The following is a 22702-nucleotide window of genomic DNA, read 5'->3' on the forward strand; positions in this document are numbered from 1 at the left end:
TTTGACAGCAATCCATATGTTCTATGTTTAAATGAGCAATTAGAAAAATCTCATTTGAGTACCAATACTATTTTTTTTTATTCCGTTTTCTGACACTTATAAGCTTGAAACAGCTATCATATTTGTATTTATCTTATCATACATACAAGCCCCATTTCCATCTTTGTTAGTACAATTTTAAATTTCTCTGTGGTTTCTCCTATTTATTTGATTTTCCAGTGAGGTTTTTTGTTGTGTTTTGTTTTTGTTTTTTTGTTGTTTTATGGGGAACAAAGACAAATACAAGTACTTGTATTTCAGCACAAGAAACCCTTTATCTCTGAAAAACATTGCCAAAATCTGTTTTACCACAGGTATGTCTATTAAAACGCTCTCATTGTGCTTGGACATGCCAATTAGGATTAAAACAAGCTGCTTACAGACAAAAGGAGAAAGTAGATGTGACAGAGAGAGTCGATGTGTCTGAGAAAAGATTGGTGTCATGCCTCTCCACTTGCAGCCTTTAGGATATTTAAACCTGCTACAAACCATGTTGACTTCAGAGATGATGCTGTCTAGAAGTAGTCGCAGGTCCTGGGGAGTGAGCCCGAGGGCTCCATTTCTGACGGATGACATGAAGGAGCAGCCTATTACTCGCTTGGATGAGGATAGCGTGAAGAGGGAGAAGAGCCCTCTCATCAACAGTTTCGACTCAAAAGGCTTTCGGCCTAATCCAAACATTAAGGATTTTCGTGTGATCACTCCAAGCAACAGTGAGAGAGGGAGAGGCAGGAGTGGAGGTGAAGTGGTCTTTGGTGACCTCAAAGAAGAGGTTTTCATAGGAGATCGTAACAAAGATAGAATGTCAGACAGTGAAGGAAAAGGTGCAGTTTCATAGGCAGAAACCACGCCTGCTACAGCAGAAGTAGACAAGCTCGAGGATTGCATTTCTGAAAACTAATACTAAAACAAGTATACCAACTCTAATAGAGTGATAATATAAATAATGAGCAATGTGGAACGAGTTGTGGATGAAGAAATCATTGAAATTGAAGGATTGCTGTCCTTGTAGTACATGCAAAAATCCATATGAAATGTATACTTTGTATTTTTTACTGTTGGATCGCATGCAAGCACGGCCTCCATTTGTGATCAGAACATGCTCTCCCTCTTCATCTGTCTCTCTCTCCCTCTATCCCCTCTTTCCCTCAGAATGCTCTGGGCCACTGGGCATGGAGGGAGGTATCATCTCCAACCAACAAATAACAGCCTCCTCCACCCACCGAGCTCTGTTTGGCTTGCAAAAGTGGTACCCGTACTTTGCACGCCTCAACAAGAAAGGCCTGGTCAACGCTTGGACGGCTGCCGAAAATGACAGATGGCCATGGATCCAGGTAAAGCACTGTCACAGGACGGGCAACACACAGAGCCAGGCCAGGTCCACACATGGATTAATGTCAAAACAGGCACAGTGTTAACCACAGATGCATTTTGTTTCACTGTTTCTTGAGGCTTTAAAATGTTTTCATTGTTTTACATTCTCTGGTTAGCTACTGTGGACCTTTTAGTCATAGTTTTTATATTTATATAAATTAATTATAATGATTTTTTGTGTGTGCTTCTGTTGCACTAGCATACTAAACGCCAGACTTACTGTTAATTATGGACACAGTTGATTTGATGGCTCACCACTGATTCATTTTAGGGAGCAATTAAAAGTGTAAGCTGAGGCTAGAACAGATGCTAGATGTAGTCAAGTGTGAGGAACGAGCAAAACGGGGCTCAACCATTTTCAGCTCATGCCTGCTGATCTCGCTTTTGTGGTAGTGAACCGTTAGTCTTTAGTCAATTGCGCCATGTCCTGTGTTTTGATAGATAGTTGTGGTGTTAATTCAGGCAATTCAGTGCTTGCTGTCATAAGTGCATTAACATACTGTGTGTAATTTAATCACTTTGGCAAGTCAATGTGCCTTGGTAATAGAATTAGAGTGAACTGGAATGTGTGTTAATTAATCACTGTATCAGTACTTTTTTTTGGGTTATTCCATGTCAAAAATTGATCATACAAAAACAGTGGCAATATCATTTTTTTTTTCTATTCTAGATACAGAGATGCACTTAAAATCAGCAACTCTCCAACTCTTTTTGCTCAGGTGCAAATACCTCAGGGTGTTTCCCTGACTGCATACATGTACACCAGTCCCTTAGGATGGTGCAAAGAAACTGATTTATGTGTCCACAGCTATAGAGCAGTGGGACAGGCGACTCTCCTCATAGCTCATAGACTTTGTAAAGTTAACCTTAAAAATAAACATCAGCTTCAAGTGACAACAGACAGACAGACAGACAGACAGATAGATAGATAGATAGATAGATAGATACCCCATTAAGACTGGAATGGGTCAGTGATAGGTCTTTCATTATCTACCCATAAAGTGACTAGCTATTGTGGGTTTTTTTCTTTTCTTTTCTTTTCTTTTCTTTTCTTTTCTTTTCTTTTATTTCCCATTGTTGCAGTGTGCCAAGTAACTGGTGTTACTTGTGACAAAGCTGCCAATACCCTTTGAAAACACTCAGACAAAATACCATACAGTGACAGCTCAGGTACAATACAGCACATGCTGGTGCAATGGAAAAAAGCACAAAATTGAGTTGAATGAAATTGTACGAAAATATCAACAGGATAGAAAGATGGGGAAGAAAAAAAAAAGTTTGTAGAGAGAGTGAGTGACCGCCAAAGATGAGTGAAGGAAATCAGCGTAGCACACAGGCACTGTAAGGAGAATAGGACATAAAACATTCAGGCGGTTTGTTTGACTTTAATGATGCCACGTGGGATGTTGCACAAGATGCTGGAGGCATTGTGTGTTTCTAGAGAGGGCCTGGGTAATTGGGACGTGAATACAGCGGTGTACAGTTATCTCGCTACTTCGGGATTATGCTAAGGAGTTGGTGTGCTTTTATAGAGTAGTAATGTGTAACGGGAGCATGCTCATGTGTGATGTGATGTGGAACAGGTTTTACTGACAGATGACAAACCGATAATGACAGTACACTGATAGGGTACCGGATCTGTCTGGCTTTTGTACTGTACTGTATGTCTTTGGTCTGATGCAGTATGTATCTCTGTATGCCAGGCTTTCAGCTTTCTTAGCGCTGCCCTTAAACCCCAGCAAATGAATCAAACATAGCACAAGATACCTTGAATAATACATCACAGAGCGGCTTTACACAATGAATGCATGCATGTGTGTGTTTGCATGTGATCAGCTTTGTGTGTTTATGTCAGTTTGTTGGTTTGCATGTATGTGTGTGTGTGTGTTTGTGTTTGTGCAGTGGTGTGTGGGTGTACACCAGTGACCACGCATGCTCACTATTTTTCACACATCTATGTACTGTCAGGATATCATCTTCCCTCAGCCTCACCACGGCTAGCTTACACATAAAATTGCATTTGAACACTCCAGGGAAATATGCTGCTGGTCTGACCAGTATCAACAAAATAGTTCCAGTGGTCCGTGTTGAATGAATGAAACAAATGAAAGCACTTGTGAGGGCTAGGCAGGCTGATGCATAATTTAATGGAATCAAAACAGTTAATCACTCAGTATTCAGGTGCACATCTCTGATTGCATGTGGTTAGATCTATATATGAAAAAAACAAACAAACAAACAAACAAAAAAAACTCCTTGGACCCTACTGAGGAATACTTTGTCTGGAGATCTGCTTCTCGTTTTAGAGCATTTTAATCATATTTATTAAGTTTTAACACTGAGTCAGTGGTTGGGAGGTGACTGCTAGAAATGCCATCGCAGTTTATCTCACAGATTAAATGCAGCAAGAGTGCAGCCGCCTTCATTTGATTTATACATATGCACTGCCATGTACACTTGTCTGATTTTGTGTTGTTTTTTTCAGATAGCTGTATACTAAATGGTATCAGATTTTCTTTCCAAAACTTATAACAAGGTCGTAAACACATGGACACAGATCTGCTTCAACTCAGACTCAATTTAGCACCAGTGACTGCCACTCCTCCCTTGCTATTGGATCATACTGTCAGAGCTTTATGGTTTAACTTTGGCCCATTCTTCCACACAAAATTGCTTCAACTCAGTGACACACCCTACCAAGCACAAACTCCCTGTGGCATGTTCTGCCGCGGCCTCTTATCAGTCATTACCCAAAACTTTAAAATTATTGTTCCTCAACCATTCTGAGTTACACTTACCGGTATGCTGTGGATCACTGGGAACATCAATACACCAGTTACTGGGAGGAATCACTAATTTCCTTTATATTTACATGGTTTGCAGTGATGTGATTTTTTTTTTTTTAATAACCCAGTTTACATGGATTCATTTAATAATATTGCATGTCACTCCATTGCATTGCACCAGTTTTTTTCTTTGCTTAGAAATTTGATTAAGTTCACATGCTCCAATAGATTGAAAGATTGAGCTGAAATCTGTTCAGTTATGGATTTAGTTACTTTAAATTAGAAAATAAAATACGGGTGTTCACATGACAATTTTAATAGTCAGACCTAACTTGGGTTGGGGTAGAGCAAACATGGTTCTCTGGCTTTCTTGTCCATACAGTGTAGAGAAGTGCTGAAGAAGGTCCTCGATTATTGTGGGAAATGGGAGGGAGCTAATAAGACCCATCCACTGTCCTCTCATTGGTCTCAAGTTGTCTATTTGAATTTGAACCAAAAAATTGCTCATTTCCCAATGATTCTCCATATTTCCCTGACCACTCATTTTTTGCCATCAGTCTTTCTGAGGAGCAATATACTCCGTAGGGCAGGTGGAAGCAGAAATGGAAAGCCCAAAATTAAGTCAGGGGGGAATTTGGGAAGCTTCCCCAAGGCCTGGATTGTGCTATTAGTGTGCATGTAAACACACTGATTGTTTCACTGTGTTGCTGGAGAGTTTTTGATATTGTTTGGATATTGAATTTTTGATGATTTGGTACAGAGATGAAGTCACTGGTCATTCAGCGGTCCTGCAGTTCCTGATGCAGCATCCCTTTGGTTTTCACCATTCATAGATATAAACATGTTGCCTGATAATTTCCCCTTTGAATTATTGATCTTCATGTCCCATAACAACCACAGACTACCCAGGTGCTTTTTGGCTAACCTGAGACAAGCATTCATCCTTTTTCTTAGTGAGGAAGGGTTTCTGCACTGGTGAAACACTGGTGTTTTCTGTGACTTGTTGGGTGATGGTGGTGGTGGTGGGGGTTAAATCAATTACTTTACACCTGTTTGATTACCTTGCACACCAAGCAAATGAGAAACAAACCAAACCTTGGCATTTTTATCTATCTGAAGCTGTTGCTGAGGCTCTTTGGTCTTTGTTTGTATGTGTGTATGTGTGTGTGTGTGTGTGTGTGTGTGTGTGTGTGTGTGTGTGTGCCTGCGCTGTGGCACATCTGTGCACAACAACAGTACCACAAATACTTTGAAGGACATAGGCCAGTCTAATGGTTAGAATGATCCCTAAACAATTATAATGTCAGTGTGAAATGTGAAATGAACTCATGATATCGAGTCAGTGTATTGACTGCTATTGACTGTGTGTGTGTGTGTGTGTGTGTGTGTGTGTGTGTGTGTGTTTGTGTGTGTGCATTCAAGTGTGTGCTTGTGTGTGTTTTATTTGTCTTCACAGCACTATAGCATCTTACTTTGTTTGACCCACAGGTCTGCTAACTGTGAAATTGTCACACTGAATGTGCAGTGTTTGCCACTGAATTTCTCTCAGTATTGTAGACAGCCTCCATTCACAATGAGCCTCATGCAAGAACCCCTGATACAAACACATTTGTTTGAAATGGCATATCTGAGAAGTCACCATACTCATCATTATTCTCGTGAACAGAACTTTCTCTCTACCTATCATATGATCATTTCTACAATCATCCTGTCTCCCTAAACCTAAAAAAAAAAAGCAATGTGTTTTTCAGTAAAGGATTACCATTAAATACATTTTGAATGACAATATTCATCAATCATGTGATAAAAAATGATCACACAAATGAATTATTTAAATTAATTACTTAATATCGTCTGTCTCATATTCTCCACTCTGAGTATGAGCTTCTCCCCACCAGTAGATGATACGGAGTCCACAAGTAAAACCATTTTTAACTCTGATTTGCCTGCTTCTATAAATATTTAACTTTTTTAAATTAGGCACTTAGTTAACACTGACTGTGCAGTGGTTCTGTGATGCGGGGATGTGCAATATGATAGGCGAGAGATATGATGCCGGGCTGTAACACGGTAGGATAAATTTGGGAGATAATGAGGTAAATTTTGGACAGGCAGTGTAATCGTTTGACTATAGAACACTTGAATTATGCCATTTGGAGTAATTTTATGGCAATTTATGTCATTTTGGAGCTGTAAAGAAATGGCCTTTGCTCAACTCAAGTTGTTCTGAAGAAAGCTGCTACTATTCCTTTAACATCAGAAAAACATCCTTATGACTGCACGGTCACCAGTTGATCCCCGCATGGCTGCAACTACACCCCCACACTGTTTCTGTAAATGATTCTATTCTTGCCTTTTTAAATAAGACTTAATGATCCCTGAAAAGCATTCATAGAGTATGTGAAAATTATGTATTATTGTTCTGCGGTGTTAGGCAGTATTATTATTAATTACTGATATAATTACATGTAAACAAGTAGGTGATATAGGTGGCATAATTTCAGTTGCTTACAGCAGGAATCAGATTTCACCATTACTGACATGAATTTAGATGTGGACGTCTAACTGAGAATCAATTAATCGTAATTCAAAACGTCTTCTAATAGTTCAGCTGTTTAATGAGTTACCTCATTGCAAAGTATCATGTTCATTAGTATTCCGTTGTATCTTCTAGAACCGTTTGCTTAGTTTGTTACAGGTGATAAACGGATCATTTTTTACATCAATAAATCATTACCACAGTAATTTCATTCATTTTAAGAGTATTTGTGGGAGTATTTGTGAGAGTTTGTGTTTCAGCCTTTTGAATGACTAATGATTGTTGATTAGGTTAGGCTCATTCTCTGTGAAGTCCTTTGAGACATGCCTGTGATTAAGGGACACCTAAATAAATAAACCTTAAATTGAACTTGACCTTGTTTTTGCTTTATAGCACAAAAGGACACCGCTTTACAGCACAAAACACACAGAAGGTCGCTGTTCTGCCAGCGTAAACTAAATGAAAAGATTCAGACTTAGTTGCAGTGGTAGCTGGTGGAAGGACTGAAGGCCAAATGGAAAATCATTTTGAATGTGTTTAACCTATTTAGTGAAGTGAAAGAGAAAACAAATGCATGCAAAGTGAAACCATAGTGGAGCATTTTGGAACCAACAACCAACTAGGTCTGTGGGAGTCATGGTCTTAATTTTAAAAAGAAAACACTAGCCCTCAAAATAGAACCAAATCAACAACTTCAATAAGCCTCAGTGAACACTGGCTTAAGGATAATAGTTTTCTGTTTGTTTGTTATATATATATATATATATATATATATATATATATATAACCTGAAGGTCTTTAATGTTATAAAATGTCCTCCACCTTACAGTTCTGTAGGTGGGACTGACACTTCTGAGTAAACCTGCAGAACCCATAATTGTGCTTAGTTGCTGGGTCACCATAAAAGCTTGCCCTTAACCATGTCAGCAACATAACAGTAATGTCTGTTTTTGACCTTTAAGGAGGTTTTAAGTTGATATAGCAGCCTCTGTGAATGCCACAGCGGCTAAGTTTACATGCACAGAGTAATCTGGCTATTGACCATACTCCAGTGAGGGCTCTCTTCAGGTTAAGCTTTGTACATTAACCTGATACCCTGCAACTGAGTATCCCTGTTGCTATGAATAAACTAGTTAACAGAGAATTCCTGTACACCTGCCGTGTCCCTCCCACAGATGCTGTAAGTCAGCCAAAAAAAAAAAAAAAAAAAAAAAAATATGGTAAACGTCCAGCTGCCAGCTTCACCTCCCCTCTTAGACTGAACAGCAGGCTTCTTTTAGCATAGGGAAAAGAAATAGCAGTAGTTCTGCCATGTGTTTTTGTTGAAATGACAGTGTACCCATGACACCATGCTAGTCTGGATCTGGTATCTGCACACAGTCGCAGGTATCGTGATAAATTTTACTACCTTCAGAGAATTCACTGCCACCTGCTCCAGGATGACAAACAAATTCCATAGACTTGAAATCTGCCTGAGCCAGATTATCCACCGCGGCTGCACAACTGATTTGCAATGGTGAAGTTTGCGAGATTATTTAAATGTTTAAAACTGCTTCTTGATAATAATTATGCTAATCTATCTTTGCACAAACACAAAAAGCATGCAAATCTGGCACTGATATACATTTGTATCTTCAGCTATAATGATGACAGTGTACTTGTTCCATTTGACAATCAGATGTATACAAGGTTGATGAATAATTGAACACTGGCTACTCAAAAAGTGCCCAATTGCCCAAAAATGTGCTGCAGCATGACAAACAATGAAGACAAGAAAGAAACTACTAGTCTAACATACCCTGGGTGAAGACCACAAAATTTAATTAAGTTTTTTTTGCCCTCATTGGTGCCTGCAAAATGAATTTGATGTTGCACAGGTGTAGCTTCATAAACACAGCCTCTTCCAGTGTTTGGTCAGCTGATTAGGATTCCCACAGCATGGATGCTGCCTACATTTTTGAGAGGTTTTCTCCACCCTTGCCACTATGTAATAAGCTGAACACTGGCATATCCAAATAGAGTGCACCCAGTTTGAGTCAGTGGCAACGTGGTGTTAATGTCAACTGACAAGTCAAAATGAGTAAATGTTTAAAAATGTGATTACATAAAGTAAGTTATTCCAAGCCAGTTCTGAAAATTCACATATGTAGACCCATAACCATGTTGTTTTAATAATAATTAAGAACAAATGTATGCATGCATGTAAACACCGCCAGTGTAAATGGTATGAAAGAAAGAATCAGCATGACTCAAAAAATAAAAGCCCTGTTACATTCAAGGCTTATAATGCTCTGCCTACTCATTCGGTTCTGTTAACAGTCTGGCAGGGGCTCTGCAGTTTCAAAAGACCCCTGGGAAATCAAAGAAATGCTTGTCAGGAGGACCATTACCTAAACTAATTGACCACTTTCAAATAATTACTGTAGAAAAACAGGTCCGAAAATATCAATGGAACTTCAAAATTATAGCCTTTTAGGGCACAATTTGAATTGTAGCTGCCAGTTGCAGCATGTTGCCAAAGGTGACACTCTTAACATCTTCCAACTGCAGGCATTGTTCTTAAGAAAGAAAAACAAATCAAGATAACACAGTTCAGACGAATGATATATGCTTTGTGTTGCAAATTAAGATACCGAACGCAGGAATCATTTGATGTTTGTGATATTTTTTTCCTAGAGTCTCTCATGGTGTATGAAAAAAATAAACTCAAAGTGTTTCAGAAAAAAAGGAAAGGGGAAAAGTTCATTTCAACTTTTTTTTTTCCTCAAGGATTTCTCTGGAAGCTCTCTTGTGCAGAAAGTCAAGACAAGGTAAAATAAACAGTCTCAGTAGTCATTTATGATGGGTAACCCTTTTAAAACATTTTTTATAGCCTTTTTTCTATATAAACAGAAATGTATGTCACAGCTACACCAGGAATGAGACAGACAGAGACAGTCAAACAGCTTAACAATACAGAAAAACAGACAGATGGCTGGATGATGACTGAAAGGTACAACCTTGTTTTAAACACACAAACACAAACACACATGCACACATTCTCTCTCAATATGGATGAGGGCCCTGAGGAATATCGGCTCACAACTTAACCTTAATGCCTCTAAAAAATCTCACACTTTGCTGCTTGCGCTGTTCTTGTCACTGCCTAATCACCATCTTGAATTGGGAGATTATCCTTGTCAGCATCAGTGTCATTTTGAGACGCCCTTCTGCACATTTTCACTGTTTTATGACACTTTCTCACACACTGAGGCAAATCTCCACAAGCTCACCAGTAAAGGTCCATAGACAAAAGTCTGTCGATGACAGATGTTTCCAACTATGCCTCCCTCAGACAAATAAATGCATCACTGTTAGCACTGAAGTGGCAGAGGCGTGTTTGTGAGTGGTCATTAAAGATGTGAAGGATCACCCCAATTACCCAGGCAGTGGCCTTTTAGTGACAGTGCTTCTAATTAGCGAGGGGCATATCTATCTCTATGGAGGAAATTGAGAGAAGTGAAGAACGCTGTGAATGATAAAGAGTGGGTGAGAGTGAGTCATTTGCGGCTCTGGAACTCTAAAAGGGGTCCTTGTGGGTAATTGACTTGATATGTTGGTTTAAGTATGTAGAAAAAAAATATGTATAATTGAGCCATATCTCTAGAAATCAAAATTAAAGGGGACGTCCAGCCTGAATTGCAATTATTAATGTGTTATTCCAGTGATCTCTGACAGTTCACACAACACTGGTGAACATGAGCATGAATATTTCTGGCAGTGGGCATAATAGAATATAATATGTAATAGAATATTTTCAAGCTTTAACACTTTAATGTTTTAAACACAGGTTGCCTTATTTCAAAGCAAAGCTTACATTTCTGTGCCCAGAATACCGTGCTGGATAAGGTCACGTTGTCCACTACCTTAGACTTGCTAAAGGAACAGTTGCATTCTGATGGTGTCACCAGTAAATCTCTGCTTTGTGGTTTTAGCTTTGGGGAAGACGTCTTTATGAGCACAAATAAAAGCCATGCATCCACATAAAGATAAGATGGGCAAAAGGGCTTCCAAATGTGGCACAAAATATCAAAATAAAACAACTGGGAGCGCCTAACTTTATCATATCAAACGCACACAAATAAACAGCATAGGATTGGCTATATAGAGAATTTCCAGCTTAGTGCACAAAGGAAGTACATATGTGTTCATGCTCTCATTAGGATTTTTTGTTTTGTTTTGTTTTGTTTGCACTTTTTTTTTTTTTTTTTTTTTTTTTTTTTTGCAATTTCTGCATTTTGATCACACATGTAAACCAAAATACAGACTTTCGTTTTTGTTTTTACATCACATATATTCATACCTTTTCATTTTTTTTTCCTCCATGTGCTTTCTGATCTTAAAAATGGAAGAGAAATCTAGCCTGAACTTACTAAAATAAGCCATTTAAATTTTGTTTTAGTGTGGGTTTCCATTCAAGTGATGCCATTTCAGGTTAATGGTCCTGTACTTGATATTCGCTCAGTACTGTACCACCGCTGCCCTGCTGTTCCTCAGCCATGGAGCACTAGGTTTTTATATTTTGACTGAGGGTGACCTGGTTGAGCTGATGTGTCATTTCTAAGAACAAAGCAGCATGGTGTGAACATAGAGCCAAAATAATGGATGAATAATTGTCATCACAGTTTATTTGCATTATCTGCTTTGTCAAGACATTTACAAATGTGTTACAGTATAACGATGCTGAAATTGCCTTCTGTTATTCTGGCCTACTTTTTGTCAATATGAATATTCATTTTCGAAACAAAGGTTTGAGTGTGAATGTGTGTGTGTGTGTGTGTGTGTGTGTGTGTGTGTGTGTGTTGCCCATCACAGCTCCGGTCCTCAGTCACTGCAGGCTTCTCCATATTACAGTAAAGTGATCTGTCATCATGTGGAGCTAATATTAATCCTGTGAATCCTCTCACGTTCCTGAACAAGCACACTTTTTTTCTCTCTCTCTTAAGTGCACCAGTAAGATATCAGGGTGGGAACGACGCTTTTTTTAACCAGCTAGTATGGGTGTGATGACAGAGAGAAATCGAAAGCTGTAATATTAAAAGTGGTTTTTGTACATTTGCACATTTGTAAGGGCCAAAGGAGGCACTTTACAGTTACAGTTGTGACAGTATTAGGGGCAGCACGGTGGCTCAGAGGTCAGCAAGAAGGTCATGGGTTTCTGTCTGAAGGCTGCATGTTCTCTCTGTCTTTTCGTGGGTTTCCCCTCACAGTCCAAAGGCATGCAGGTGAGGTGAGCTGATGACTCTAACTTGCTTATAGGTGTGAATGCATGTCAGTGTGTTAGCCCACTGATGTACTCGCGACCTGTCCAAGGTTTTTCCCAGCTTTCTGCCCCTCGCACTCTGAAATAGAGTTCTGCACCGGGACCGATACACACAGCTCGGCACAGCGATATGCAAATAAAAATTTGCTGACAAGCGGAAGAGAAATGTTACTCTGAACTGCAGGACAGTTTGTGGTTCGCATTAATTAAATTGCATGTCGGAATTCAAAGCTATATTAATTATTTATAGCCAGCATGAAACAAAGCCTGCGCAATTACCTGTGCCATTTCATAAAAAAAAAAACAGCAAAGTGTTGGCACAGAATAGCATGTAGCCTATTATTTATCAAAGTAGCCAATTATCACAATGAATTAATACAATTATCATGTGCAGCTTAATGTCTGAATTGAATTTTACTCAGTGGACTCGGATTTCGGAACAATCTATGTTGGGTGGATTGGCTCGTGAAACAGAATCTGCCCTGGTGTTGGCTTTCAGTTGGGTCTCGGCGTAGAGAGATAAGGGCTGGTTGTGGAATGAAAACAAGCACCCATGTGGGACTGTGTGCTGGGACAGGCTCCAGCCCCTAACATCCATGATTAAGAATAAGGTATAGAAAAGGGATAGATTGACTATGTAATACCAATCCAGAAAAAAGATATGTTAAACATAAACACTAAAACCCATTTTGCTCCTCTAACTGCAAAATCTCCAAACATAACAGTGTATCACCATAGCTTAAAAAAAATCATCCACATTCAGCTCAAGCTGGTTGTTTCTACCCCGAGAGTGGAAAATTGTTCTCAATCACGTGGCATGAGCAAAGTGGTAAAAGGTGTTGCTGAAGTGGAAACAACAGGGTGCTCTGTGAAAAAGCCCCATCATTGAAAACCACAACAAAGCGCACTTACAGTATTTAGTATTTACAGTTATGTTTCAACAGATACTGATTATCCTTTGTGCGCACTAAGCCAAATCTATTAAAGCATTCATTAATCACATTCCTCTTTCTCACCTCCCTCTTTCCCTCCCGGCTCTCTGAGGCGCTTTACATTGGCAACGTATTGACAGTGAGCCCGGGCTTGACAGACTGGATCTGGAGCGTGAGGATTGATTAAATGTTCCATTCGATCACAGACTTTCTGAATAAGATGGATGGCCCTGACAGAAAAATACAAAGGGTGTGAACTGATACCCAAGACTTGCATGTGCGCGTGCACACACACACAGACACAGACACAGACACACACACACACACACACACAAGCATGCATCACCAGTCTCTCAGAAAAAATAAAGAAGTAATTTTGTGGCTTTTGGCTTTTTTTTCTTCCACAGATAAACCTGCAAAGGAGAATGAGGGTCACCGGCCTAATTACCCAGGGTGCAAAGCGTATTGGCAGCCCAGAGTACGTCAAGTCTTACAAAGTAGCCTCCAGTGATGACGGGAAGACCTGGAGAACATACAAAGTGAAGGGCACAGATGAGGACATGGTGAGATACACACGTGTGGGCACACGCACAAATACACACACACACTCATTATGTCTCTTCCCTCTTTCCCTTTGGCCTTTCTTTCTGTCACACATACACAAACATATACACACACACATGCACACACAGCAACTGGAGACTGCCCACTCAGTCAAGGGCAGGGTGGAGGACGTGATGAGATGGCTTTTTAATTAGCCAGCACACACCGGGCCCATCTTTCTGCCCCTTACCCCCCTCCAATTTTATGACTTCTAGATTGAATTTTTATACTATTTGGGGATAAACGGCCACCAAATAGACCATCCAGTGTTCTATCATTTCTGACAGCAAACCACAGCTGTCCTCCATTTGGCCGAGGCTCGAATGACCCCGACCTCCAAACTTCTGCTCAAATTTACCAGATCAATGACTCCGATGACTCTGCACTTGGACACTGATTATTTTTTTCTTTGTTGGTGGTTTTGTTTTTTGTGCAGTGGTATCACCACACAAGTGCTCCCTAAATGCTACATACAGAAATAATCATGCATAGTCAAGTAAGAATGAGAAAAACACTTCAGAATAACAAAGTTGTGGCAGATCACGCATCAACAGATAAAAATAATGGGGGGGAAATAAATGAAAACAAAGTATTTATATTTTTATTTGAGAAAAAAATCATGCTCCTGGAATTGAAAGGAAATAGGGACATACCAGTGCTGAAAATGGAGGAGCAAGTACGCAGCAACACGGAAGTCCCATCACTTTTGTTGTCACAGTTGTCCTGTATTTCATAATCTAACCATAAAAAAATATATTATTATTAAATATTATTCATGTGAAGCAGCCATTTTGAATTGGTCTTGTTTTTTTTGTTTGGTTTTTTTTGTTTTTTACTGAAAACACAACCAGCAGTCCAGCACTGCGACTGGCAGAGCTGGTGTTAATGATATGCAAAGCAGCGCTCCATCAGATGATGGGACTGACTGTTGGATTTGTGGCGTGCCAAATTTAGTGGACCCAGAGTACGTCTGAATCTTTTGTCTTATATTTTAGGGAAATGCAGAGACACCTATACCCTCAGTAACGGAATATGAAAACACCTCTCTTGTGGCAAACTTTGCACAGATACAAGTCAGTATACTCGAGCTCAGACATTTTAGAGGACGTAACCATAAGAAAAACACATTTTTGAGTGGAGGGCGAGCTCTAAGATGCTAATGTGAACAGGGCAAGAGTGAAACGACCTCCTTACTCGTGACCTACAGTACAGGACCCACACTGTAAACTCTTTGTGCCTGTATTCCATCTCTCTCTCTCTCTCTCTCTCTCACACACACACACACACACACACTCACAAACTCACACACACGTATACCCCCTCAATCACATCACAGAGTTCTGTCAAACACTGTCTCAGGCCATTTGGATAAAACACTCCAGAAGGTATAGCTATATAATTGGACCACTAATTTAAAACACACCAGTGTGCTTATAAATTACAGGCTCAAATGGTGCGAGAAATTGTCTATTTTTCCCTGTAATTCTAGCTCATTGACCTTGAATGACAGCAATTTGTTGAGTGTGGAGTAGGCACTAGAGACAGCGCCAGATAGACTGTTACATTAGGGCAGAACTGATCTGCTCCTCTATCCTGCTATACCCCACCCCCCCACCCGCTCATGTGCTGTTATTTCATCTCCTGCAACAGATATTCAGAGGAAATGTCGATAACAACGCTCCATCAGCCAATTCCTTCACCCCTCCTATTGAGGCTCAGTACATTCGTATTTACCCACAAGTCTGCAGGAGGCACTGTACCCTGCGCATGGAGCTGCTCGGATGTGAGCTAACAGGTGGGTCAGTTGTGTGCATTTGTATTGTACTGTTTTTGTAACTTGCAAGTAACTTCTTAAATTCAGTAATCAGTTTATATTACTTTTGAAAACGGTGCATTTTTATTTATATCCATGAAGTTAAAAAGAAAATCTGGTGCAGCAGTGGTACATGATGTTTTGGCAGGAAAGCAGCCGGCAAAATGGAGGAACATGTTACATGTAAGCTGTAAATTGGGTCATGCTGATATGTTGTTGTGCCTGGTGCTTGGTGTGACAGGAAATGGAGTCCATGCAGCAACTCGTGCCTCATAGTATTTACTCTCCGTGAGTTAGGGTGTGTTTTCTGAATCGAGAATAAAAGCGCATCATCTCGATCCAGAGAGAGCTTCAGTGCTGTTGATTTTACACCAAACATTCAACAGTACCAGCTGATCCTCCTAAGCATTTGCAAAAAGGAAGTCAAAACATCTGGACTGCTATGTTCTGAAACCTGCCAGCTTGCACCGATGAGACTAGTCGAAACAGTGTATCGCTTCCATAGCAACGACGCTCTTTACTTCATTGTTTGTGTCAGCTTTCAGTAGCTGGATTGTTTGTAGTATAGCTCCCTGCTGCCTTCATAGAGACAGGATCATCAGATACATCTGTGTATCATCTACAGTATGACATTTCACCAACACAGCATCTACTGACTGAATCTGGAAAATGGACGCTCTATTCGTTGGTTTTCCTGGTGGAGGAAGTGAAGAGTTTCTCTTGGAAGCATTAATTTCTCCTGTGAACATCCAGACACACACTGTCTTCTGTCACCATTGGTCTGGAGCTAAACAAAGCTGTGTCATAGTAAATGCTAAATAAAATATCTAATAGACACATCTATCAGGACGGGGGGCAATTTTATGTTTCTTTGTGCCTTTGTGCATTTGTGTTTTCTCATAGCAACTAGTTATGAAAAAAAGGTTTTGCAACAACTATTTCTCATCCAAAAATGTTTTGACAAAATTAACAGTGCTTTGAATAAAGACTAATTAAGTAAGTAAACAAGTAAGTAGTAGTAGTAGTAAGTAGTAACAAGTTACTACTTAGGAGCAGTAACTTGGGAATGTAACTAGTTACTCCTAAAAGTAACGTTCCCCAGCACTGCTTGTTGTGTTGCGGTTATTGGGAGGTTGGGAGAACTGCCTTTACAGTTTCCATTGTTTTGTTGGCTCCAGGCTGCTCTGAACCAATGGGAATGAAGTCGGGCCACATCCAGGACTACCAGGTCACAGCCTCCAGCATTTTCAGGACACTCAACATGGACATGTTCACTTGGGAGCCCGGCAAGGCCCGGCTGGACAAGCAGGGCAAAGTGAACGCTTGGACAGCCGGACACAGTGACCAGTCTCAGTGGCTACAGGTAAGAGGTTATCTGTGTACACATGCCTGAGATAAAGAGGCAAAAATAGTCAGCTTCATGCAAATAGCTGTTTTCTGTCATTTTTAGAGTTTCTCTTCCCTCCTTCCCTCCTTGCCTATCAGCCAATTATTTTTCTTGTACACAATTATGACTGTATGATCAAGGAGCTCTCATGGTTGTGGTAATTCAAAACTTTTGAAAAGCCTGTTTTATACCACAATTGAGTGCTAACTCCTCATCCCTTTTAACCAGCTGGAAGGGGCCACAAATCATCAAAAAGTTTGGAATCTTGTTTGGTTTTTTTCTTCTTTTCTTGCTTTCTGCTCAGGACAGCCAATCATGTCTTGTTGCCACAGATTCAAACACGATTACAACCGTGTCTTCTTGCCAGGATTCAAAAGTTAACATATATGCCGGAGCACGTTTGTTGGCGGATTCTTTTTTTGGCATTATCATTTTGAAACTGACATCGCTGGTTGTTTGGAATTGTTCCTTTCCAGATTTGCATGCCAAGGTAAGACAATTGTGGCTTGCATTCATTCAAACCAACATGACAGCATTGTGGTCCTTTGAAAACATTCAGTAATATCAAGCAGCTGCTGAAATAACTTTGCCAGTTAACTTATCACTTATGGTGATGTGATAACATACTCTCCATACTGTCTCCCTTTCATTCCACCACTCTCATGCACACACACTGGACACACAACCTGCCTGGCACTTCCCGTTCACCTCCCACATGGCCCCTGACACACCTGGGAGAGGTCTGCCCTCTATTGAATGCAGTCCTATAGTTGATCATGTATTCATGGAATTGCATAGCCATGGATTTCAAATGTATTATACAGACAAAAACGTCACTAATGTTTACTATGTTGTCAGTGAATACAGTAATTGCTTGAAAACTTTACCTCTCTGAGCCCATCTTTTGACGCCATTGTTCAACAAAAAACATTCACTAATAGGCAGTCACTTCTTTTATCATTGCAGCCCTTTTCAACCAACTCCCACGCTGCCTCAACTGTTGGATGTATTCGGCCCTGTTATCTCTGGCTATAGCTCAGACATTATATCTCTGCAAAACCAGTCACAATTTCATTTGTTTTCATTACAGTAACTGATGGCTGAAAATGTGTCCTAAAAGGGACACAATACATCTCAAGTGACCACTTATGTCCCAGTTCATCTGAACTGTCTCTCTGAACAACTGGTGTGATTTGATTTGGAGTGTATGTGAGATTGATGGAGGGCAAGGGAGGTTAAGATACCTATCAATCAGACACAATCAAGTCAATCATGGCTCCCACATGTCTCTCGTTTTTTTATTTCTTTTAAGATAAAACCCTTTAAACACCCTCTGCTTCTAGAGTGAGAAATAACTCCTTACATCGAGCTGTAAAACAGATAGGGAAGAGGGATTTGTGATGTGGATGATTTTCTCAAGAAAAGCAAAGATGAAAGTGAATTTGTTGCTTTCCTGGCCTTTCTATTGCACTGTATCCCCACAAGGCGCTTTCCTAGCAGTGACACAGTTAGCAGTCTACAGTCACACTGGCTTGTCTGGCCATTATTAGATTGGCCGGGTCTTGACTCAGATATGTTTTTTTATTACACTGAAAGCCTTTTGCCGAGGATGAGGGTATGCAGGGCTGTGTGTTGGAGGAGACAGGTACTTAAGCAAGCCCCATCCACACCATGGAGCTCAGCTAAGCAAAATTGATTGCTGTGGGTCGAGCAAAACTTGTGGTCTCATATTACGCGCTGTGCCGACAGGAGAGGGGAAGCGCTATACAGACGCTGTGAGAAAATCAATGGCTTCCACTGCCAAAGCCATCTCTGGTACACACAGGCTCTGTTTGATGTTTGAAAAGTGGACAGTTTGATTTTATATAGATCTCTTTGCTGCTGCTGGTCCTGCCTGTGCTACAGTCGCTGTAGCTGAGCCATGTTTTAATATGTGGCCAGTGTACTATGTGCATTTGTTAAACTCTCACACTCAATGTCTTCTTCACACCGGTTCCCATGGTGAATAATTGATTCTCAGTGACATTACTGAATGACTTTAAACCTGATAGATTAATGGAATTAATCACACTTAATGACAAATTAAGTATTCCAATTAATCAAGACAACCTCTGCACTGTGCAGAGAGGCAGTAGAAACACTTTACAGACTCCAAATATCTGACTGGATTTGCATGGCGGGGACACAATCTCATTTGGATTAAAAAACAATCTAGTCATTACAGCCAGTAAGTGCATTTTATGATTCACACATGTAAACATTAAATTAAACCCTACTGTGACAATATTAGACTTTTATTTATCACTTGGCTTGTTAAATGGTGCTTATCCTAGTCATTTCCCTTGTTAAAATCTGATTAACACCTTTGTGTTCAATACTGGATGCTGAGGCATAAATATGCAAAAAATTAAACTAAAATATTTGGCTCACAGAGATGAAACTGCCACCAATAGTCTCTATTTCTTTGCGCCGATTAGCAATGGGACAATTTGCGCATCTCATAATGATTTGATACAACTATAACACAGTCCAATAAATAAAAGTTCAGTGACAACAACGACTGCAGGATTTTGTTTGGGACCACAAATCTTTCTAGTAGTGGTATTGCCATCCTACAATGTAAAAAATTCAAACACGTTGTCATCGCAATGGAGAATTTGTGAAATTTTGATGGGAAAACCATCTCATTTGGGACTACTACAGCAAAATGAAGAGCAGCTAATATTGTGATTCATTTTTATGCCCCAAGATACATAGTGTCACATCTTTTTGCATTGCAGTATATTGAATTTTGATAAATTGTTCCATCCCGAGCACCAACACATGAATATATCTTCCCCGCATACTAATGGGTGGTCTTTTACAAAGAATATTGAATTGATAGACTAGTCATGCTTTTGCACATTCACAACATTATACATTGGACATATCTGCTTGACAGCATATTGTAATGCCTTCCATCATTTGTGATTATGGACTGAATGAGCACATTTTTTCTGCGTTCTGTGATGTAATGACCATCGCAGCAATAAACACCAAGAACTTTTAGAAAAAAGGAATAATTTGAGTTCATAGTTTTTGTCAGACTAAAGCACGTTATAGCTGGCATTTTTGTTGACAATATCATGTAAAAACCACTGAAAACACAAAGCAGTGGACCCTCTTGTGTGCTACCCAAGCCAAACCTATTCTTGCCTGGTGGGAGATAAAATTACACAGGGGGAGATGGAACCAGAATCTTTCAAGATGTTTTCAAGAGAGACGCTGAAGCTGTCAGACTGAGTTGCCAAGTGTTCCAGCTGGCATAAGCTGATTAGTTAATTATGCACATTAACATGTCCGCATAGCGAAGGGAAATTGCAAGAGAGACGATAGCTACTTTTCAATTTCATAATGTCCCTCTTAATGCATAGAGCACATGCACTGCGAAATATCTGGCAAGTCCTGCAGCGGGACTGTTGAGACTTTTGTGGTTGATTATGGTAAACACTCCACTGACAATGAAATGAACAAGGGTGGCAGGGAATGTTTTCAATTGTGCCTCTTCATCTCGTATTTTTTAAATTGTATTGCAGTCTCCCAACTCCTCCGGAGAGGTTCACCTTCCTGAATGAAGATGATGAATTCAACTGAATTCAAATTGATGATTTTATATAGCGTTGTGACTGTGACTGTGACTGTGACTGTGGTCAGGCTGGTAAACATGAGTGCCCTGTGTGCAGTTTTTCTTTGTATTGAAGTTCAGATTCGTCAGTAACTTCTTGGTGCCATTTGGAGGTGCCAACATCAAAAATTGCCTGTTTGCCTTTATGCTGGAAATTCCAGTGGATTCCATCGTCAAAACCTGTTTGCTGTCATCATTTATCAAAAACCAATTACATATTTTACTCAGTGTCTTATGCAAGATTAGGCCTGCACTATTTAGAATGGATACAAAACTTGGTCTTTAGTTACGATAAGGTTTTTTTAAGCTGTTGCCACACCATGTATTTCATTCAAATCTTAACACATGTATGCTCCCAATACACAATGTGAATTGTTTGCTAATACCGGATATTGACTAAATTAATATGGTCTTGTATGCATTATTGTTGCTACTGCTAGCGTTTAAATTTTCTGAAGGAGGTTCCGCGAAAAATGCTCCCCAGATATTTGTGACATCAGTGGAGCACAGTGAAGCAGTCCAGGACCAAATTGTTTACCTGGCTACTGAAAAAAAAAATTCAAAAGCTAAATTGAAAGTTTCCATGGGGTACAGCACACACTCAAGAGATTTTCACAAACCAAGTCATTTTCATCCAAGGCAAGAACAGACAAACATAAGTGACAACACATCTTAAGACCAGCTTATCAAGCCAACATCTTTATGAGACAGAACAGCATCTTCATCCAAGACACAGAGCAATCTGAGCAAAGCCAGTGGAGTTTCCAAATAACTGTTTTGGACAACAAAACAAGTTGCAGCATTCAGCATGCCAAAATGTTACTGCTGGAGGCTAGAAAAAAGCCCTGTTTACAGGTTAATTAATGTTTGAACTTTATGGTTACGACCAGAGAGCTTATGTAATGAGACAGTGCCATGAGAGGTTAATGTTACAGAGCGCAAACCTCCAGTCGGATGAGATGGAAATATTCAGGTTTTGCTTGAATGTTTTGATGTTTTGCTTATCCCAGAGTGTGTAACTTGCACAGGATTAGCTACACATTAACCAGAGAGAAGTGCCATGTGAGGCACGCCGCACATTCTGGCTTAAGATTGTGTGGAAGGGGGATTCATTTTCCAGCAGGACAATGACCCTAAGCATGCATCAGAGCTTCACCAGGCATGTTTGAAGTTTCGAGAGAGAGAGAGAGAGAGAGAGAGAGAGAGAGAGAGAGAGGGTAAGGATAATCCCAAACATTGTTTGTGGACATGAGAAGATGTCAGTTTAATTGGCCAGATAATGGAATTTGGTTTGGATGACAAGATATTGTTGTTAAAAATAGGTTGAAAAGAGAACACCATTGTAGCTTATCATATGTCAGAAACAAATTATATAAACCAAGTTCACGACTGTCCCTTTACAAATCCCTGTGGCAAAGTATGAGATGTAAAATGGGGTCCACGGCTTCTGTTTGGTTGTGTGTTATCTTTTAACTCTGTACAGAAGATTAAACAAAATGCTCACCCTCCAGTGAAAGTGCAGCTGGTGTATAGGGATAGCCTCCACTGCCACAGATATAGCCTCACAAAAGAGACTCTTCAGTGGAAACACTCATACACTCATACTAACCTCTACTTATATCAAACTCTTAATTACCGTTTTGTTTTAGTTATCCTGTGTTTCCATCCCATTTGTGTTTGTTTAGCACCTAATGAGTGCATATGTATGCAAGTGCTTTGGCAGGATTTTTTTTTTTTTTTTTTTTTTTTTTGCTTTTTTCACAAATGGTTTTACACAGATGGCTCTAAACAGTATTATAACTGTTCCATATAGCAGCAGTCGTGAGATTTTTGGAATATGACCCTGAGATATTATGCATTTATGGATTCAGCATTCAGTCTCACACATGCATATAGTACACAAAGTTTTACTGCTTTATACAGAAGGCTACTGCTCATATCCATACTGCTCATTAAAAATTACATCCTCACTACCAGCGGTCAAAGTACACATTTGGCTTTGTTAAATGATGTAAGAAACTTTTCAGACTTCTGGGAACATTTCAGATCAGTGATTGTCAGTAAGACTTGTTTTGGAAATGCCACCCAGTAAAGCGAATTGTTTTCCCTTTGCTCTGTCACAGCTTTCTGAGATCGTACATGACACCTAATGAAATGTGACTTGTTGATTGGATCAGTGTTTGTAATTGTGCCTGCTACAGAAACTGTTGTGAAGCCATTGTTCAGGTGCCATGAGTGCTTCATTAGACAGTTGTAAAATTCT

The 22702-nt window shown here is 39.8% G+C and overlaps 1 protein-coding gene across 1 annotated transcript in view; it reads left to right on the forward strand.

The window, feature by feature from the left end:
• Nucleotides 1-22702, forward strand: part of edil3a (EGF-like repeats and discoidin I-like domains 3a) — a 152032-nt gene that overhangs the window by 98490 nt on the left and 30840 nt on the right. The window contains 4 exon segments of the mRNA XM_030060238.1: nucleotides 1192-1373; nucleotides 13380-13535; nucleotides 15226-15370; nucleotides 16567-16751. Coding sequence (XP_029916098.1) covers nucleotides 1192-1373; nucleotides 13380-13535; nucleotides 15226-15370; nucleotides 16567-16751 — 668 coding nt within the window.

Source organism: Myripristis murdjan, chromosome 9 (assembly GCF_902150065.1).
Source record: "Myripristis murdjan chromosome 9, fMyrMur1.1, whole genome shotgun sequence".
Lineage (NCBI taxonomy): Eukaryota > Metazoa > Chordata > Actinopteri > Holocentriformes > Holocentridae > Myripristis > Myripristis murdjan.